This window comes from Python bivittatus, unplaced genomic scaffold (assembly GCF_059951505.1).
Source record: "Python bivittatus isolate LINGU-HERP-01145 unplaced genomic scaffold, Pbiv_v1 ctg000020_np1212, whole genome shotgun sequence".
NCBI lineage: Eukaryota > Metazoa > Chordata > Lepidosauria > Squamata > Pythonidae > Python > Python bivittatus.
Window position 1 is genome coordinate 99730352 of NW_028277030.1, and position 19018 is coordinate 99749369.

The 19018-nt window shown below is 38.3% G+C and overlaps 1 protein-coding gene across 21 annotated transcripts in view; it reads right to left on the reverse strand.

Annotated features, from left to right (window-relative positions):
• MDGA1 (MAM domain containing glycosylphosphatidylinositol anchor 1) overlaps nt 1-19018 on the reverse strand; it is a 337350-nt gene that overhangs the window by 193811 nt on the left and 124521 nt on the right. For 20 of the 21 annotated variants that reach the window (XR_015796952.1, XR_015796953.1, XR_003084348.2 and 17 more), the window contains exons 6-8: nt 14215-14484; nt 13140-13469; nt 8828-9121 (exon numbers count right to left, since the gene is read on the reverse strand). Coding sequence is in view for 15 of the 21 variants with exons in the window: in XM_088145305.1 (XP_088001431.1) it covers nt 8828-9121; nt 13140-13469; nt 14215-14484 (894 nt within the window). In the remaining 6 variants the exon portion in view is untranslated. The remainder of the gene's footprint in view (nt 1-8827; nt 9122-13139; nt 13470-14214; nt 14485-19018) is intronic. The other variant, XM_088145366.1, reaches the window with a different exon arrangement.

Genomic DNA, 19018 nt, shown 5'->3' on the forward strand with positions numbered 1-19018 from the left:
CTTCAAGGGCAGCCTCCTGTATAGTGCATTGCAGTAATCCAAGAGGAAGGTATTCAAAGCAGGAGTTAATGTGTGCAGTGACCCTGGTCCAGGAAGGGGCACAATTGGTATACAATCCATTGTGCAAAGCCCTCTTGGCCATGGCTGCCACTGGCTCCTTGAGCAGGAGCTGCAAGTCCAGGAGAAACTCCAAACTGCACAGTGGGTCTGTCTGGAGTAGGGCATCCCCATCCAGACATAAAAGTGGAAAATCACCATATCTGTAGCGGACATAGGAAATGACCTTGAAGGACAGGAGGAAGAGCCATTACCAAGGCAATGATCAGACAAGCATGGCTTAAGCTCATTCCAAGAAACTAGCTTGAGTAAATGTCTCAATTTACACAAAGAAAAAGTGAGGAAGGGGGAAAGCATATATTGCAGGATTCTGTTACTATAGCTGTTATAATAAAACTAGTTCTAGACCTACAGTATATCACATTGGTTTCTTAGTATGGTCTACCTTATGGGGGTGACAGGATCAAAGGGAGCCTAAAACCCAGAGCCAGTCTGTCTTGCTAGGGTTAAGTTGAAGGCTATTCTTCCCCATACAGATTCCCATAGCCTCCAGACTCCAGGATAGGGGGAAAGATCTACAACTGAATATCATCAGCATACTGATGATATCTCACCCCGTGCTGTCAAATGATCTCAACTAGCGGATTCATGTAGACGTTAAACAGGAATGGGGAGAGAGTCAAGTCCTGAGGCACCCTATGAAGCAGCAAGGCATGGACTCAATCTTTCCCCCTCTATCAACACTGATTGGAATTGACCCAGGAGGAAGGAGGAGAAGAAGCACAAGTTTGTGCCCTTGATGCCCAACCCACAGAGCCAGTCCAGAAGGATACCATGATCAATGGTATCAAAAGCCACTGAGAGATCAAGAAGACTGAGGATGAACACATTACCCCTATCTCTCCCACCTGAGGATCAATGCCAATTCCCTGGCCTGAAGTTTGATTGGAAGCATATTGTTGTATGGCTATAATTCAGTACTCACAATAATAATGTTAAGCAATGACTTTATCCAAGAGCAGATGACTGAAAAAGCCAAATTGCTCTCACCCTGTTTCAGCTATTAAATGTTCTCCCTGCACATTGTTTATGTAAGCTATCAAAAAGTTGAAAAACTATGAGTGTTAGGGGAACAACCAACTTAAAACAAAGACATGTGCAGGTGCACACAAACCTAGTGTATTGTTCAGTTGGGATAGTTTTTGCAATTTTAGCTCTGTAAAATACAAGCTTTTACTGAGAAAAAGAGGAGGACTAAGATGGCATCTCAATTTGCTCCATATCTTATTGTATTTTATTCATTTCATTTCATTTCATTTTTTAAAATTTTTATTTTACTTTGCTCACTGATTTTGACTGTTCTTATTGACTCCTGAGGATAATCAAATAACACCCTGAAGATCTTGGAATTTAATCTACCCCCTCAAGAAAAGAAGATGGAATGTGGGAAAAAAGATAACAGAACAGAACAAATCCAAGCTCACTGACTCTACTTATATCATCAAAGCAGCCAAATATTGACAATTATATGCCAGACAAGAAAAGTGTAAGTAAATCTAGGAAAACAACAACAACAAAACCCTTCTATCTATTCAATGTATACATTTACATTTTGAACTGGGATTTGGAACAGATCTTGAAAAACAACTTTTTAGAGCTATCTTCCTCTCTTCATGAGGAATTAAGCCATTAGACTGAATCCCTGCTTTTGTTAGCTTCCTCTTCTGAAATAGCTGTTGCTTCTGCAGCAAATTTATCCTTGGCAAGGGACGAGCTAGTCATGCAGCCTTCAAAGGAATTTACAGCAGACCTCATTGCCAGACAATGCTTATTGACTGCATAAACAGTAATTTTTGTCTTTGAATATTAAGCACCTGTTGGGAAAAAAGTAAAAATGACCTCAAGTGAAGCTTAACTTTTGGTGACTCCATGAACACATCAACTGAAATTTCATGGCAACAGTATAGAAGTGGCTTGCCCTTGAATCAGCTAAGATGCTTAAAAAAAAAAATCAATCTATCCTACAACCCTAGGATTTCTTAGTCGTTTCCCATTCAAGTAAAAACCAAGTTTATCCCTGTTTAGCTTTGCTTAAGATCAACCACACTCAGCTAGGTGGATTTAATCTTCCATTTACTTTTGGTTTTGGTTATTGGTTGGAACAAGGGTTTCCAGAATTCTGTTCCTCTATGTGCTCAACTTTAAAGCTATTATTAGCTCCACTGGCATCCTGGGAAGTATTGGGAACCATCTGTCTTAAGGGATCACTTAATACTAATCTAAATTAGTTAAAGTCTCCAGGGCCATATGAATTACCCCTAGGGTTTTGATGAAACCCTGCAAATTGCAGAACCATTTCCTGTAATCTTTGGAAAACAGGTCCCAGAAGACTGGAGGAGGGCTAATGTTGTTCCTATTTTCAAAAAAGGGAAGAAGCAGGGCCCAGGAAACTTGGGTGAGTTCGAGTACTGGGCAAGGTCCATGAGCTTCAAACAGTACATCTGTGAGCACTTTAATAGTAATTCCCTAATTAACAGGAGCATGGTTTTATGCCAAACAAGTCATGCCAGACTAACTTGATCTTCTTTATGATAGAATTACTAACCCAGCTGGTTGGGGAAATGCCATGGATATAGTATATCTTGACTTCAGCAAGGCTTTTGACAAAGTCTCTCATAACATCTTTATTAAAAACAATGGTCAAATATGGGTTTGGCAACTTAGTTGTCAGGTGGATCCACAGCTGGCTCAAGGATCATATTCAAATGGTAGTTATAAATGGAGTAAAGTCTACCTAGAGAGATGTCTCAAGTGGGCTCTGTCCTGGGTCTGGTGTTGTTCAATATTTTTATAAATGATATTGATGAGGAAGTTGAGGGAATGCTTATCAAATTTGCAGAAAATACAGAGCTAGAAGAGGTGGCTAACACTTGGGAGGAGAGGGAAAAAATAAAAAAACCACAGGCTAGAACAGTGGACGGAAACTAATAGAATGAAATTTTACAGGTAGAAATGTAAAGTCATGCTTCTAGGCAAGAAAAAGCTAAAGAAACATGTACAGAAGGAGGAATATCTGGCTCAAGAGCAGCACATATGAGAAGGACTTGGGTATACTAGTAGATCACAAACTCACCATGTCCCAACAGTGTAATGCAGTTGCAAAGAAGGCAATGACATCTTAAGGACCATCATGAGGAGCATAAAGTCTAGATTGTGGGAAGTAATTACTTCGCTCTACTCTGCCTTGGTGAGACCTCACTTGGAGTATTGCATTCAGTTCTGCACACCCCACCTTTTTTTTTTTTTAAATGATAAACTGGAGCAAGTCCAGAGAAGGCCTACCAGGATGGAGAAATGACTGGAAACCAAGTCCTCGAGCAATGGTTAAAAGACTTAGGCATGTTTAGCTTGTACAGTAGAAGAGAAGTTTGAGAGGGGACATAATAGCTATCTTCAAATATCTGAAGGGCTGTCATATTGTAGAGGGTTTGGACTTATTCTCACTTGCCCCAGAGGGTAAGACTAGAACTAATGGGATGAAATTTCAAGTACGTAGATACACTTTAGTTATTAGAAAGAACTTCTTGACAGTAAGAGCTGTCAATCAGTGGAACAGGCTACTGCCTGGAGAGGTTTCTTCCCCTTCACTGGAGATTTTCAGAGGCTGGATAGTCATCTATCTGGAATGGTGTAGTGAATCCTGCAGTGGTCAGGGGTCTGGACTTGATGACCTCTTAGATTTCTTCCAACTCTATGATTCTATGATACATATAAAAATAAACCTTCTACCCATGGAAAAAATCATATTATGGGATAACCCCATTTAACAATAGCCAGTAAATTCTGTTTTTGGAGGATAAACTGGTAATTTTATAATTACTTTAAACCAACTTGGTTGTCATAAAGGAGTTTCACATATTTTTTGTAGAGTTTAAAACTGAATTCAGTTTACCTCTAAGTGTGCTTGGAGAGTTTATTTAACTTAAGCATTATTTGGAATATTTGGTCCTGATGCTACTGATGCTTTTATGTTTCACATGAGTTCCAACTGTTGGAGGGATCCCTTGAGATATCCAGGCTATGAAAATATGTGTAGCCCCACTCCTCCTTGTATTTTGCATTAAGACCTTCCTATTCCATGACTTTGGTCCTGACTGACAGTGGGAGACCTCTGTATTAATGAGGATGCTGTTGATTTTCATTTTGTTTTGAATATACATTACCCAGAGTCTTGATTGGTTGGAGCGATTCACAGTTATTGCAAAAAATACCATTTGGAATAATGAGCTCAAATATTACATTCTTGTAAATCAGTGAAAGCTTTATCTTTTTTTTTTTTATTTTAAAAAACAACAGAATTTTTTTTTATGTATACTGGAAATCTCCAAGAATGTTTAATAAGGATTGGTTAGACCACAATAAAAGGTTTAAAAGTAAAGGGTTGGCTGCAGTTACCACCATCTGGAGATGCAATTCACAAGTTGGAACATTAACTCGCACAGTCCGGGGTTGTCCTATTACTGTCACAATTTGGGCTCAAATCCACAGAACAGTTAACTCTGTGTGATATTCATAGAGTCATAAAGGAGCTATTTAGACCACTGAATCTAATCTCCTGTTCAGTACAGGAATCAAAATTAAAGCTTCTCCAAACGATGGCTGCCTACCTGTCACCTGAACATATCCTATAAAAGGGAGGCCACCTGGTTCTATTGTTAAACAGCTCTTACTGATTTCTTTTCCTAGCATTCAACTGCAATCTATTTTCCATCATTATTTTATGTCTTGCACTTTGGAATGATGGAGAATAGCTCTTGACCTTATTTGAAAAGTGCTTATTTGAAGAGTGTTATCATGCCATCCTCTCTTCTGAAAGCTAATTTGCCCAGCTCCTTCAAATTCTTTTCATGGGACATAATGTTTAATCCTCTGATCACCCTTATTGCTTTTTTCTAAACTAATTCCGGTTTGTCTGAGTTCTTCTTAGAGTGCGGTATTCAAAACTGAATACAATATTCAAGATGGGATCTGCCCCAGTGCACAATAAAGTGAATGATTACTTTTTCTGACCTGGAAACTATTGAGGCAGCCTCATATTGCATTTACCTTTTGTGCAGTCGCAACACATTGTGCTGATTCATATCCAACTTGCAATTAACTATGATTCCAAGTACAGCTATGACACAAGCATTGTCACCAAGCCATGCATCCCCCATACTACACTTGTACATCTGATTTATGATTCTTAAGTGAAGAACTTTTCTCTATTAAATTTCATTCTGAGTTTTTCATTCTCCAAACTCTCAAGATGTTTTTGAATTTCATTTCTGTTTTCTATTCCACCCAAGAAATAAGGAACTGCTGTTGAGTCTTCTTTGAGATAATTTTCAAGACATTTCCATTTACTTGTGATGCCATTCACAGATTACTAGCCTGCTAAAATGCCATGGGGTACTTTCTCAAATACTCATTTGAAATCAAGATATGTTATTAATATTATGTTCCCACAACATACTAAAGAAGTTAACCACTAAAAAAAATTGGCAAGATTTGTTCTTAACAAATCCATGCTGACTACTAGTAATTGCTGCCTTGTTTTCACAGGGCTTACGAAGTAATCCTTTTATGATCTCTTATAGAATCTTCCTGGGTATTGCTGTCTGACTGAATGATTTGTAATTCCCTGGATCCACCTTCCCCCTCCCCCCAACACCATGTTTGCAGACTAGGGCAATATTTACATTCCTCCAAAAATCTAGCACTTCATTGGCTCTCCAGAATGTTCATAGATAAGATATAAAGGTTCAGCCAGACCATTACCAATTTATTTCAGTATTCTAGTATGCAATTAATTTGGCCCTGGAAACTTAAACCCATTCAGAATATACAGCGATTCCCTGACCATGTTTATATTAATCTTAAGCATCAATCCTGTCCATTTATCTAGCTCTTCACAACTGCATGGTGGAAAAGATACCCTTCTGTTGAAGAAGTACTAAAGCAACCATTCTCAATCTTTCTATCCTGGAGGAGCCCTTGAAATAATTTTCAGGTCTCAGGGAATCCTTGCATAAAAATTGCAAGAATATGAAAAGTTCACAATACAATTCACTTTTAACCTACACAATCCAGTTTTACAACAACAGCAAAGAGGCAGGCCTGCAGCTAAATCATGGTGCATGAACATTTCCATCACTGTGAGTAGTAGCATTGTGTGGTGCCCAAAGTTAAACAAAATGTTTATTTTTTTTTCCAGTCATGATCTGTTCTGGAACCCCTAGTGACTTCTCAGGAAATCCCAGGGTTCTGTGGAACCCCAGCTGAAAATGGCTGTACTAGACAAACAATGTTGTCTATTAGTACTCCCCATTTTGTTGTTGGTCCATATTAGCATTTCTCTGTCTCGAGAAACAACTAATGCATCCTGCTTCATTCCCTATTGGTTAGCACCCCAAAGTTTAAAGCCCTCCTAAGTTTGCCATGTTTTGACCATACACATTTAAAACTGTTCTTGTGGAATGCAGAGTTCCCATACCAGTAGTCCATCATTCAAATAACTCAGATCTAGGTCTCAGAAATCAAATTTCTCCTGTTGTCACCAGTTGTATAGCCAGTGATACACTTTCTCTTTCTCCTCTCAGTCCTCTTCCAGGGACTGGAAAGACGGATGAGAATACTGCCTCTTCAAAGCTTCCATCCTAAATTTTCAAAGTCCACAGTGGCATAGCTGTTATTTACATATTTGTCTCCATGTGGATTAACAGAAAGAGAAACTGATCAATGAAAGTTGTTCTGTCAAATCTCTGTGCCTGGCTCCTGGCAAACAAGCACACTTCACAAGGCAATGGGTCCTGCTTGCACTCTTTAGTAATGAGTAACAATTACCATAACTCTTCCCCTTATATTCTTGTAGTGTGCAGGTTCAACCTCTCTGCTCTGCAGGGATCTGGTCAAACTCTCTGGCTCAAATTTGGCAGAAGTTACCCAACACCCAATAGATTTCTTTATTGCATGGTACAATGAAATTATTTAAAACAGCTGATTGCCCCTTGTCAACATGAGAGTACAGTTCCCTCTTGTACCTACTAGAGTTTCCCACCTTTTCTATGGCTTAACGGATATCTTGCTTTGCAGTTCTCAGCCTTGGTGCTAGTTGATTGTTGAGGTAACTGGCATTTCTGTCTTAGATCCATTATTTGTTCTGTTCTGCAGTGTCTCGCTTTCTTCCACGGAAGATTCAGATCCTGTCTATTCTGTTAGGGCCTCAAAGCTGTTTTCAAATTTCAATGACATAGAATATTCTCTAAATGGAGAATATCATAAAATGACTACTCTTCTGGTAGTCATTTTATCTACTGGGCTGGCTCCTTTGACTTGATTCTCTTCCTATGGAAAGTTGCTTTTCAGTTTTTGTTATAGTGGCTCTTTTCTTTGATATGCTAAATCTTATCTTCTCTTATCAGCTAAAATGTGGCCTCTCACTGCTCCAGTCATTTGACCTTTTCTACAAGGACTGCTAAAAGTTTTCCCTTGCTGCAATACATGCCAGATTGTTCTCAGACAGGAATACAAACAGGCCACAAGCACTGCAGAACTCCTGTTTTGTCTTCATTTTTCTTCCTTAAGATACAGATAGTCCTTGTTTAAGGGCTGCCTCATTTAGGAACCATTCACAGTTATGACACTGATGAAAAAGTAACTTTATGACCAATCCTTGAAGTTATGACCTTTGCAGGTCCGTAAAGCAAAGGAAAGCTGAAGTAAGATCATAAGCATAGTCGTGGTTTCACTTAGCATTCATTTTACTTGATAACCGGATTACTAGTCCCAACTGTGGTTGCTAAATGAGGACTACCTATACCATGAATAGAAAACGTTTATGTTTTCTTGTTCTGTTCTGAGATTAGTCAAGGACACAATGTTCATTTATACAGAAAATTTCATAAGGATTCCTGTGCAAATTTCACTGGAAACTCCTGGCTTGCTCTTGCTCAATGAACTTACTCCCTGAAACATGGGTGCCTTATATTCCTCCTACAGACTTTGCTTACCCAGCAGGAAGCAATCACTTGATTATTTATTAAATGTGTGTGCCACCTCACTCCCAAAAACCCTGGTGGCTACCCACAACAGGCAATTAGTAGCTCTCAGTACAGTAAACCCCCTTACTGTCAGCAGCTATTCAGGAGACAACTCTTTCCTTTCTCACATCTGACATACAGTCTCTCAGGACATATAGCTTCTCTGGTCGCTCTCCTCACTTGTTCTTTCTCCTTTGAACTCCACTGGCAGGTTTGTTCTCTGTTTGCTCATTGAGTTTTAACTTAATCTTTGTGTGTTGAGCATGCAGATATTTTTCCCCAGTATTTGGAATTGATCATGATATCAACAACTGTAGATTTCTCATGTATGGGATACAGCTAACATTATTGCTGCTGTTGTTCTTACAATGAAAGGATACAGCTACACCCACTTTTCAGCAATGGATTTATGATTTGTTATTTGTCAACAGTTGAATTAGTTTTTTTTTAAGGAACAAAGAAGTAGATATTTGAGCAAGTTGCTTTGTTTTTGATATACATTCCAAAGTTTTTAATTTTCTTTTTTTCCTTTAATTTTAATTATATCACACTATTAATAAAATTACATGTATATGTATTTTTTCTATTAGTAATTTTTGATATAATAAAGTAATGTTAAAATTATCTGCAAAGCCAGTAAAGACAGATATGCTTCATCAAAGAGCATACAGTTCCTCATTTATACTCACACTGTACATTGAGTTGCACCAGGGCTTCTCGGGGTCTAATGTTGAAGCCATTGTATCTGGCTGTCTGGCATTTGTAAATCCCACTCATTTTTTGAGTCACCTTTTCAAAATGCAGTTTCCCATCGTTGGTCTCCACTGTCATGGTACCTGAAGGCATAGGAGCCTCTTTATCAACTCTAGACCAGATGATGGGAGGTTTGGGTTTCCCTCGGACTTCACACTGTAAGTCTGCTTTCGAATCTTCACGGACAGTAATGATGGATTGACCCTTGGGCACCATGATGGTTGGAGGGACTAATGGGAAAAAGATGACAAGAAAGAACAATTATTCAACAGCAATGTTTGATTAGATCATTGGAGTGGTATGTGTGTGTAAAGGATTACTGAAGTTGAAGTCAAGGCATATTTAATTCTGTGACCTTGATATATTAAATAATGCTGATCCAGTCCATGCACCATAAGTACTTATTCCATATACTTCTATGGAATTTGGCTTCTGCCTGTCATAGGAAAAAAGCCTTCCTCATTCTGTTATTCCAATCTTCAGAAATGAGGAAAAAGAACCCAACTAACTACAGATCATTCAGATCACATTGACATTTCGCAAAACTCTGGAACAGATTATTAAGCAGTCAATTAGAAAAGAATGTATTGCTTGGCAAAACCAACATGAGTTTAGCAAGAAGAAATCACAACAAACCAATGTGATGTTTTTTGACAGAGTGACTAGTTTAGTTAACTCTGAAAATCCAGTAGACAGAGTGTACCTTGACTTCAGCAAACATTCAACAATATTTTTCATGAGATTCTAGTATGGAAAATCAGAAAACATGGGCTAGAATACGGTACTGTTAGATGGATACAGAGCTGGTTGAACAATTGTATCCATAAGGGTATGTCAATGGCTTAGCAAATTAACAAATATGATTATCAAATTTGAGGATAACATAAAGATGGGGGAGAGAGCAAATAGCTCAGAAAGTGGCATCAAGATTCGGGAGGATCTTGACCTGCTGGGAAAATGGGCAGAAATAATCAGTAAGATGGATTTCACCAGAGAAATGCAAAGTATACATTTGGGTAAGGAAATTCAAAGGGATGAGCATAGGATGAAATGCAGGACCACAATGGGCAGCAAAAAGGATTTGATATCTCACAAGTTCAAATGCAGCTGCCAAAAAAAAAAAAAAAAAGTCCTAGGCTACATTAGCAGAAATAATAGTGTAAAGATCAAAAGAAATCATTCTTCCTCTCTATTCCACTTGGACCACTAGACTATTGTGTCCGGTTGTGGACCCTACATTTTAGGAAAACATGAATAAATTGGAGCAGTTCCAAGGAAGAACAACCAGGATGATAAGAGCCATGGAAGGAAAATCATCATCATCATCATCATCATCATCATCATCATCATCATCATCATCATCATTATTGGCTGCCCAGCTCCAGTGGACTCTGGGCAGTGAGGAACAGTTGGAGGCTTGGAAAAGAGAAAAGATTGTGGAGACATGATACCTAGACTAGATAATCTTCAAGATATCTAACCCCTACATTTTATGACTGAAAATGTTGTAAAAACTCTAACAGCTCTAATCTATCAGCTTTTGAGGTAGTCTGTAACCTGTTCCCATTGGCTCAAGTCCTACAATCTAGACTACAAAGAATAATTTTATTCCATCATCTATGTGGTAGTTCTATAGAAATTATTGCTTCTTAATCTTACTTTCCTTAGTTCTTACAACTCTCAAAACTTGCTCTTCATAATCTTCATCATTTTTTTGCCCTCCTCTTAAGATTATACATAGGGGATACAGATTCTTCAGGGGTACCTACTCCTATATGGTGATCTCCAAATATATTTGAACTACATCTTCTTTTTTATTAGAAATTCTGGGAGTTGTATACCCAGTAAAACTGATAGGAAACCAGGGCAGGAATACCTGTAACTATAACATCATGGAAACCTGATAGGACTGGTTTCTGATTCCCTATGAACTCCTTGTTGTCTCCTCAAATATGTTTATGTATACTTTCACATTTTGAAGGGATTCACATCATTTCATTTAAAAATGAAATGTAAAAGTTCTAAAGTTATTTTTACCTGCATCATCAACTAATGTCTCAGTGTAACCCAAAAATGTAAGAGGGCCAAGAAAGAGTGTGATGATTTTAATCAGACAAAAATATAGCACATAGCTAGCTTAAAGGCATATTTATGTAGGTCTAGCAGCCAGCATCTCCATCAGTTATATCACTAGGCAATAAGAAGGTGAATTTTCAATTTGCAGGTCTTATGTGGGCTATGGAATCTCATCAGATCCTCTCTTATATAGTGTGAAGATAGAGCTGCACCTGCATTGCTCAGTACTGCCAGCATGTGCTCACCTGGCAGGAGACAATTTTCTTTATGGGAAAAATGTGTAAATTGCATTTGAAAAGTTTTTAATTAAAGCCGGCTTTCTGGGACCCTTATGTTGGATGACCAGCTTGGTAGGTCTTGTGAGAGAAAGGAGATCCAGAAAATCAGGGAACATGAAACTGGTCCCATATGTGGTCAAACTAGGGGAAAGATCTACACTTCAATATAATCATGCTAAAACTCTTTTTTCAAAACACATGAATTTTGAAGAATTTTACAGTTGTGGAAACCTTATATGGACTTTTTGCTGAAAGAAGAGAAGAATGAATCGATGAACTTGGGATTTGAGAATTAAAAATGAACAAAGAGGTTGGAGAAAAGTTTAAGATGATAATTACTCGATAGAAAGAAGGGGGGAAGGCACAATTGTATGTTTTTCTTTTTCAATTTCTTTCTTGTATCTCTACTTCTTATTTTCTATCTTTGTTCTTGTTGGTTTTGCATATTTTACTATTTAAAAAATGATATGTATATCAATTTTACAGTTGCATGCTTCATTCAGATTACTTCTGAATGTTTCTGTGGTGGTGAGCCTTGCCAAGGATCTTCATTTGGAAATCTATTTTAAGTGGACTGCTGGCATTCCCATTGTTTCTCTGATAGGCACCTGTGACGTTTGTTGCAAACATACTTCAGAAAGGCTCTGTTCTCTAGCTGCCTTACCTCTGAATCCCTCTGAGGAACAAAATAGACGTGATGCTAAGTGAATCATTAGAAACTAAACCACTGTTTGCTTTAGTCAATAAGTATGAAGGTTATTTTCAATGGGACAGCGTACATATGGAGGGCAGGTTTAACTGTAATCCCAATGGCAATTTCTCTACAATATGCTACTGTTAGTGTTGAGCTAAAATAAATGAAAATAAGCAAAACTCCCTGGCACAAACAAGAGCTTTTTTTTTTTTTTTTTTGCAAAGGAGAACATCACAGTGCATGTTTGCATGGAGGAGCGGCTAGGGATGGAAAGTTTCAATAATTTTCCCTTGGATTTATCCCTGATGAGATGATACTCATGAGATGATACTTAAGAATGAGTTCCGTTGCCAAGGTCTGACCTTAAGTTGAATTTGTATGTAAGCTGGAACAGTATTATTATATAATACTATATAAGTAGTATTGTGTAATTTACTCAAACCATTGTGTATTTAACTTGAATTTTGCTACAGTAGGCTCCATTTTAACTATGGGTTATCCATAAACCAGGCGTTCTTAATCCAGGGACTACCTGTACATTTATTTTAAAACCCTGATCTAGTTTCAGTAATGTAGTTAGTGCCATATGAAATTTGATCCTTAGCCAGAATTTCCCAGAGAATTAGCAATTTCATCCTCAAATAATATCACAGAATTACTCTTTCTAGATGGCTAAATGCTTACACCATGCCCTATCCCTTCTCCCCAATGTTCTACTAATCGACATGCAGAGATGTTTTTATTGTAAGGGGAACTATTCAAATATGGATCTGGTCCCTCACTTTAACATGCTATACCCTTAAGCCTTTTTTTTTTTTAAGGTTTGTTATATTTTAAGATACAGAAAAAGAAATAAAACATTGGAAAAAGAAAAACAACATGATATAATAAGTATAAAAGATTACATGTAAAGAAATGTACTCAGCCTGACTTTTTCTGTAGTCATTTATCTGAAAACACAACATTTGGAACAGGGAGAAAGAAGTTGCATGGCAGTGCAGACTTCAATCTTAAACCCTCTAAATAATTTGAAAAGGATTTATCCTGTGATTAAAGATAATCTACCAATCTGGCAAACAGAGCTTAGGCTGTTTATGAAAATTCCAGGATAGATTTTGATTAAAGTATGCATTCCTTTTTAATTGTGTTCTATCCTTAATCAGGCTTCTGGATAAGTTAAAAAATTAGATGAAAGTTTACCTGTTTCTGAAGAAATATTCACCTCAACACTGAGGTCAGGGATGGGTGCCCCTTGGAAAGATGCCACACACAGGTATGTACCATAGTCAGTGAAACGAAGATCAATTATCTCCAGGCTGCTTGTCACTGGGGGGAGTTCTGGGTCATTCTTGATGACAACTACTCGATCTGAGAATTTGGCCAGCTTCCCATTCTTGTACCAGAAGTAGAAAACTTTTTCTTGTGGGACAGCATCCACATGGCATGAGAGCTTCAGGTCCTGCCCTAGCTGGATGGTTTCACTCTCTTTGATGACATCAGGAGTGATCTGGAATGTTGCATTCTTCATGGCTGGAGGAAACACAAAGGCCAAACTGGTCAATATATCAATGCCTTATCTTCAAATGGTCAAAATACGTCATATCATATTGTGTCATGTCATGTCATGTCCTGATTGAAGTGGCACAGAAATCTGAGTAACTACATAAAACAATAAATAAACCATATTATTTAAATCCATTTAACATTCTGTTTAATAGCATCTCCTCTTCTTAGGCAGAAATAACTCTGGAAGGTTATTTCCACTGAGTCCATGATGCAGATGGAAGAGAATATCCTTCCCTGTCTGCTATGATTTCATTCTTGATAGGAGAGGGATACAAACTTGATTTTTGAACAGGCTACATTACATTTATATGCAAATTTAATGTACTAATTTGACCATCAATAAATGGAATGTGGCAAGAAGAGCAGGTGCTTCGACAGAAGTAACTAGAGAGATCAGGAGAAAAACAGGAGAAAGGGAAGAGTTTCAAGGAATGTGGGAAAACTTATTTGTTTGCATCCATCTCCTTTCAAAATCCCTCTCCTATCAATGCAACTCAGTGTAAAGTAGTATGTATGTATGTGTGTGTACACATGTATTTGTTGAAAACAAACCTGAAAATTAAGAGGACTGAAGGAAAGGAAGCCATGCAATATAAAATCAAGCTTGGTTAACACTCTCTCTGTCTTAAATTTATTCCAGTCTTTAAAAGGGACAAAGTGAGCTGGAAATTCAGGCTCCATCCCCAGTTAGATTAATAGAAAGACGTACATCGCACCAATAGGTTCACTGTCTTCTTGGCTGGATTCCCCACATTGTTGATGGCTGTACAGTTGTAATAACCTGAATCTTCTGTTTGGATGCCCCAGATGGTAAGATTGCCCCCTTGAATCAGGCTGTTCAGAGGCATAGGACCGGGTGAGTGAGACCAGACTACCTGAGGCAAAGGATCCCCGCCTGTTAGCGTGCAGTGTATGGTAACATTATCCCCTGGATTTACCACTAAAGTCTCATTCACAGATAATTTTAGAGCTGGTGGAGCTATAAGAGAGAGAGAAAAATTTTTTTAAAAAAGAGGTAAAGATTCATTTCTAGGAAGTATGAATTAGCATAATTTGCAATATATACAAAAGAAAGCCTGATGAACTTGCAAAGAAAAAAAACACATATTGTGCTTGTAACCCAGTCAAATGGTAACTCTTAAATGTCTGACACTAGTCAGTTTCAAAACGTACAGATGAAAATTGGAGGCATACATCAGCACTGTGCTCAAAAAGATGCATTTATGCTTTCTTGATCGGCTTGCCAAATTATATTGGGAAAGAAGAGAATGTCTCCCTCTCAAGTCCCTCCTTTGCCAATGTTCTGCTACCGCAGGAATGGGGAACCCATGGCCTGTCAGATATAACTTCTATCAATGTAATTTCCATCAGTCCCAACCAATTATTTGATTTTTCCCATTGCACAACTGAATTGTCCCTTTATAGACTTCAGATCCCTCTAATATGGATCAGTGTTAAATTATTGCTGGGATATAGACCAATAATTTACGGTCAGTTTTTCTTAAATATCTGACAGTGCCACCACTGTGAGAATGTAGTGTTAGAGCTTAGTGTTCCATAATCTGGTGCCTTAAAGGCTACAATACCTATCATCCTCCATCAGCGAGGCTATTTACACAACATCAGGTTGGGGCCCCCAAAAAAGCTTATTCTATTTTTCTCCAAAGATATGAGATTCATTCAGACTTGATGCAATTCCATGCTCTGGAATTATAAATATGTGCATCTTCAAAATGTGGCACAATGAAAGATGAGTAGCTCCCAATCACAGTTTGTGACAAAACTATCCTTTCCAAATTTCCTGCACCTCATGTGATTCCTTGAAGCAGACTTTTGATAGGAAAAAGTCTTTCTTGAGGATTTAATTCCCAGTAGTTCACATTACAGCAATGAAAGAACAGAACTCCTTTAGCTTGTTAATATCTTCCCCCACCCCACCCCGTGCCCTGCCTCCTCCTCCTAGCAATTACTGCTAACCTCTCAGAGCTATTTCTTTAACTACCATACATATCAAATACTTGGCTCTAACCTCATTCACAAATCCTTGAGCCTCCCCTTTATGTAAGGAGTCATCTTATGAATGGGCAGCTCCTCTGCTTTAAAATGCTTAACCTCAACCCTTCTGATTAATTCCTTTTCTTCAACATCCCCAGACACAGATCGAAAAGGCTTTTCTCTGTGTTTTTTGTTTAATCTCTCAAAGGCCCTTTAAAGCTCCTTCTCGGGGCCATCAGAGACTTCACACAGAGCTCAGAAAGTAACAGTCAACGGTACAAAGGCTGAGAGCATGTTTTAAGTAACAGCTGTAATAATGCAAAATAAGGCATCGTTACATATTCATAAAGCTTGATTTAATGACATCATTATATCTGCCATCTCTTTTCTTTGGACCCTGCATTAATGACCTGTACCGGCTTTGCCCTGAATTTCTAATTCAGGCAAACAAAAAACAGGAAGGCTGCTCTCTTACAGGGGCAATAATATACATATTTCACAACCATTCTGATTTTATTACACATCCAGACTTATACTTGGATGCTTTAAAAATTAATGTTCCTTGTCTTACTGCCCAAATATATAGACTGGCATAAGCAAAACACTGGTCAATTATGTCCAATCTGTTGGGAGAGCCAATGTGATGAAGTAGCTACAGTAAAGGCCCTGGATTACAGGCAGGGAGACTGTGAATTCTAGCCCTGCCATAGACATGAAAGCCAGCTGAGTGATTTTGGGTCTCTCTCTCTCTCCCTCTCCCTCCCTCTCTCTCTCTCCCTCTCCCTCCCTCCCTCTCTCTCTCTCTCTCTCAGCCCTAGGGAGAAGATACTGGCCAACCTATTCTGAAAATGTTGCCAAGAAAACTGCATGTGCCTGTTCCTGCCATCACCAGGAGACAGGGTTGACTCAATGGACCATAACAACAACAACAGTAACAAGTGGTGACTGGAGTTTTGTCTTCAGGAAAGGATAGTCAAACTGGATGGCAACATGAGCTGAATCTAATATTCAGGCAAAGAAATTTCAGCTGAACTTCCAAGCCCCAGGCAAACTGAGGGGGATGTGTGGATGAAATAAACATGCATTTATGGTCAATGGAGCACCTCTTCACCATTACTTCTGCATTTCAGTGAGTGGGAAATGGATGACCATCAGTCGCCAGGAGATCATTTGCCAATATGCTCCCCCTGATTTCCCTATCTTACAATATGCTCACAGAATGGGAGGGGGCATTTTGCTGAGCCCCAACTAGGGCCTAATCTAGGACTGGAATATGTAGTGAAACTGAGAGCAGAAGAATCTGAATTCCAAAATGTTACAACATGACTGGGCTTTTATTACTTATGCCTGGCCTCGCCAATTCAAATACTTCATACTGTCTTCCAGTTAAAGAGGCTGATGCTGTAATCTTCCTTTCTGGGTCTCAGGAGGACTGTAAGTCTTAAAGAAAGTAAATCCCAAGTGACAGCATTTTTTATGAGGATTTGTAAAAGTTGGCTCAACAGTATTCAATCATGCTGCTGAAGCTCAAAACAGGAACATCATTTTGCATTGTGTAAACACAAGTATTATGTCAGTGTTAGAAGACATTATAGTACCACTCTGTACAGCTTGGAAAACACCTAATATTGAATATTGGGCTATTATTTCACTTATTGTTCCAGTAGAATTTGGAAGATGATGCAAATTTATAGAAGTTGCTTCATATCACATTCCTAATCAGCATCACACAGTTTAAAAAGGACTTCTAAAAATGTGGATAAACGAAAAAACTACAAAGATGCTAAAAATACTTTTTTTTCAGAATAATCTGAAGATGCTGGATCTTCTTTGCCTAAGTGAAAAAAAGTTGATTACAGAGGTCTTTATCACCCCTGAAATTATGGTGGGGTTTTGATATGCACAGTAAATGGTACTGTACATTTGAAATTTTGCCTATATAATGATTTCCATGCTTCAGTTTTTAAAGTCCAGAAGTATTTGGGGTCAGATTACATAAAGAATCATCTACTCCCACATATCCTTACCACACTGTTTGAGCTGGGTGGCCTTATAAATCTTGATAATAAATAATACACAAATAATACACAAATAAGTAAACTCAAATTTCATCTTTGGAGAAGCTTCTCTAGGGGTCTTCACCAAATTATACTGTATATGATAGAAGTTTAGTAGGAACAAGACTTACTAGTTGTAGCATTCTAGTTATGAAGCATCTTCCCCTGAGACCTCTTGATACCTACAGTCTAGTTTTCAAGAACAAGACTTTTAATTTCACTTTTAAATCTAAAGTTGCTCAACCTAGCATGTTTTAAGTTTTAAGATGCATGAGAACTGCACTCCACTTTTCAGGTCTGTCCTCCAGATTTTTGGCTTTTTTTAGGTATTATTTTTTGACTGCATTTTTTAAATTGGAAAACACCAAGAGAATCCTTTTACAAGTGATGGCGTACAAACGTGGTCAATCAAATGGAACATTTAGAGGGTGAACACTGGATTATTCTATCCATCAAGAATGCGTGATATTTGGACTAAGGTACAGTATCACAAAGTGGACGTCGTATTGTTTTATCGGTCCTCAGCATCTTGAAAAATGTGACGTGTTATTTCTCCTGCTTTTAATGGAAAGTTTCATTTCTTGATTTCCCATTTTAAATAAAATAACCACATGGCTGAAGAATGAAGAACAATGTGGAATAGGATGTGGTTTATGACTTAAAGTGAAAGGTGTTGATTTTTGACCTGAAGAAATTCAAATATTGCATTTTTCTTATTCTAATGGGCCTTGCTCTGGACAGAGAAGTTTCTGAAGCTCTGGTTTAGACAAACATTCAAAATTACATATTTTATTTTATGTCAGTTTCCCAACCTTGTGTAGCAACATTTTATTTTCCATAATGTCAGAAAATGTGACCTGATGGGACTTGGTATTGCCTTGGGGCAGCTTGTTCGTATGTATAACTGGGCCGAAAGGAATCTGTAAATCGGCCGCCTGCGCCATGCAAAAGTGCTGGCAGCACCTCCCTTGGCTGCTGAGTTCTGGCTAGATAGCACAAAACCCAAATTCCGCTGTGGGCCCACCTCTGATCACATCCTACTGCAGTTAGCAGACGGAGGCTAACAATATGCAGCCATTCTTATGCAGGAGATGAATCTAATTTATTTGCAACCTGTGGCAATTTCTTTTGTTCTCCTCTCTCCCCTTCTCTTAAACAACAACAACAACTCACACACACCTTGCTGGCAAAGTGAGTTGAGGAAGAAAGGGAGGAGGGACCCAAGAAAAACAAAAAGTTGCTTTCAATTCTCTTTGAAGTCCAATTTGCTGCAGTATAACTGCAGGAGAGTTCTCCATTTATGCAGCTTAACTGTGTTGAAATCAAGGGAGAGAAAAAAATCGCTTACTTGCCCTGCCCCTGCCCTTTCTGGGAGTTGCCAAATTGATCCTTTGGACCTCCTAATTGTAAAACCATTAATAATAGAATAGTAAGGAAGAAGTGGGCAAAAACACAATGGTC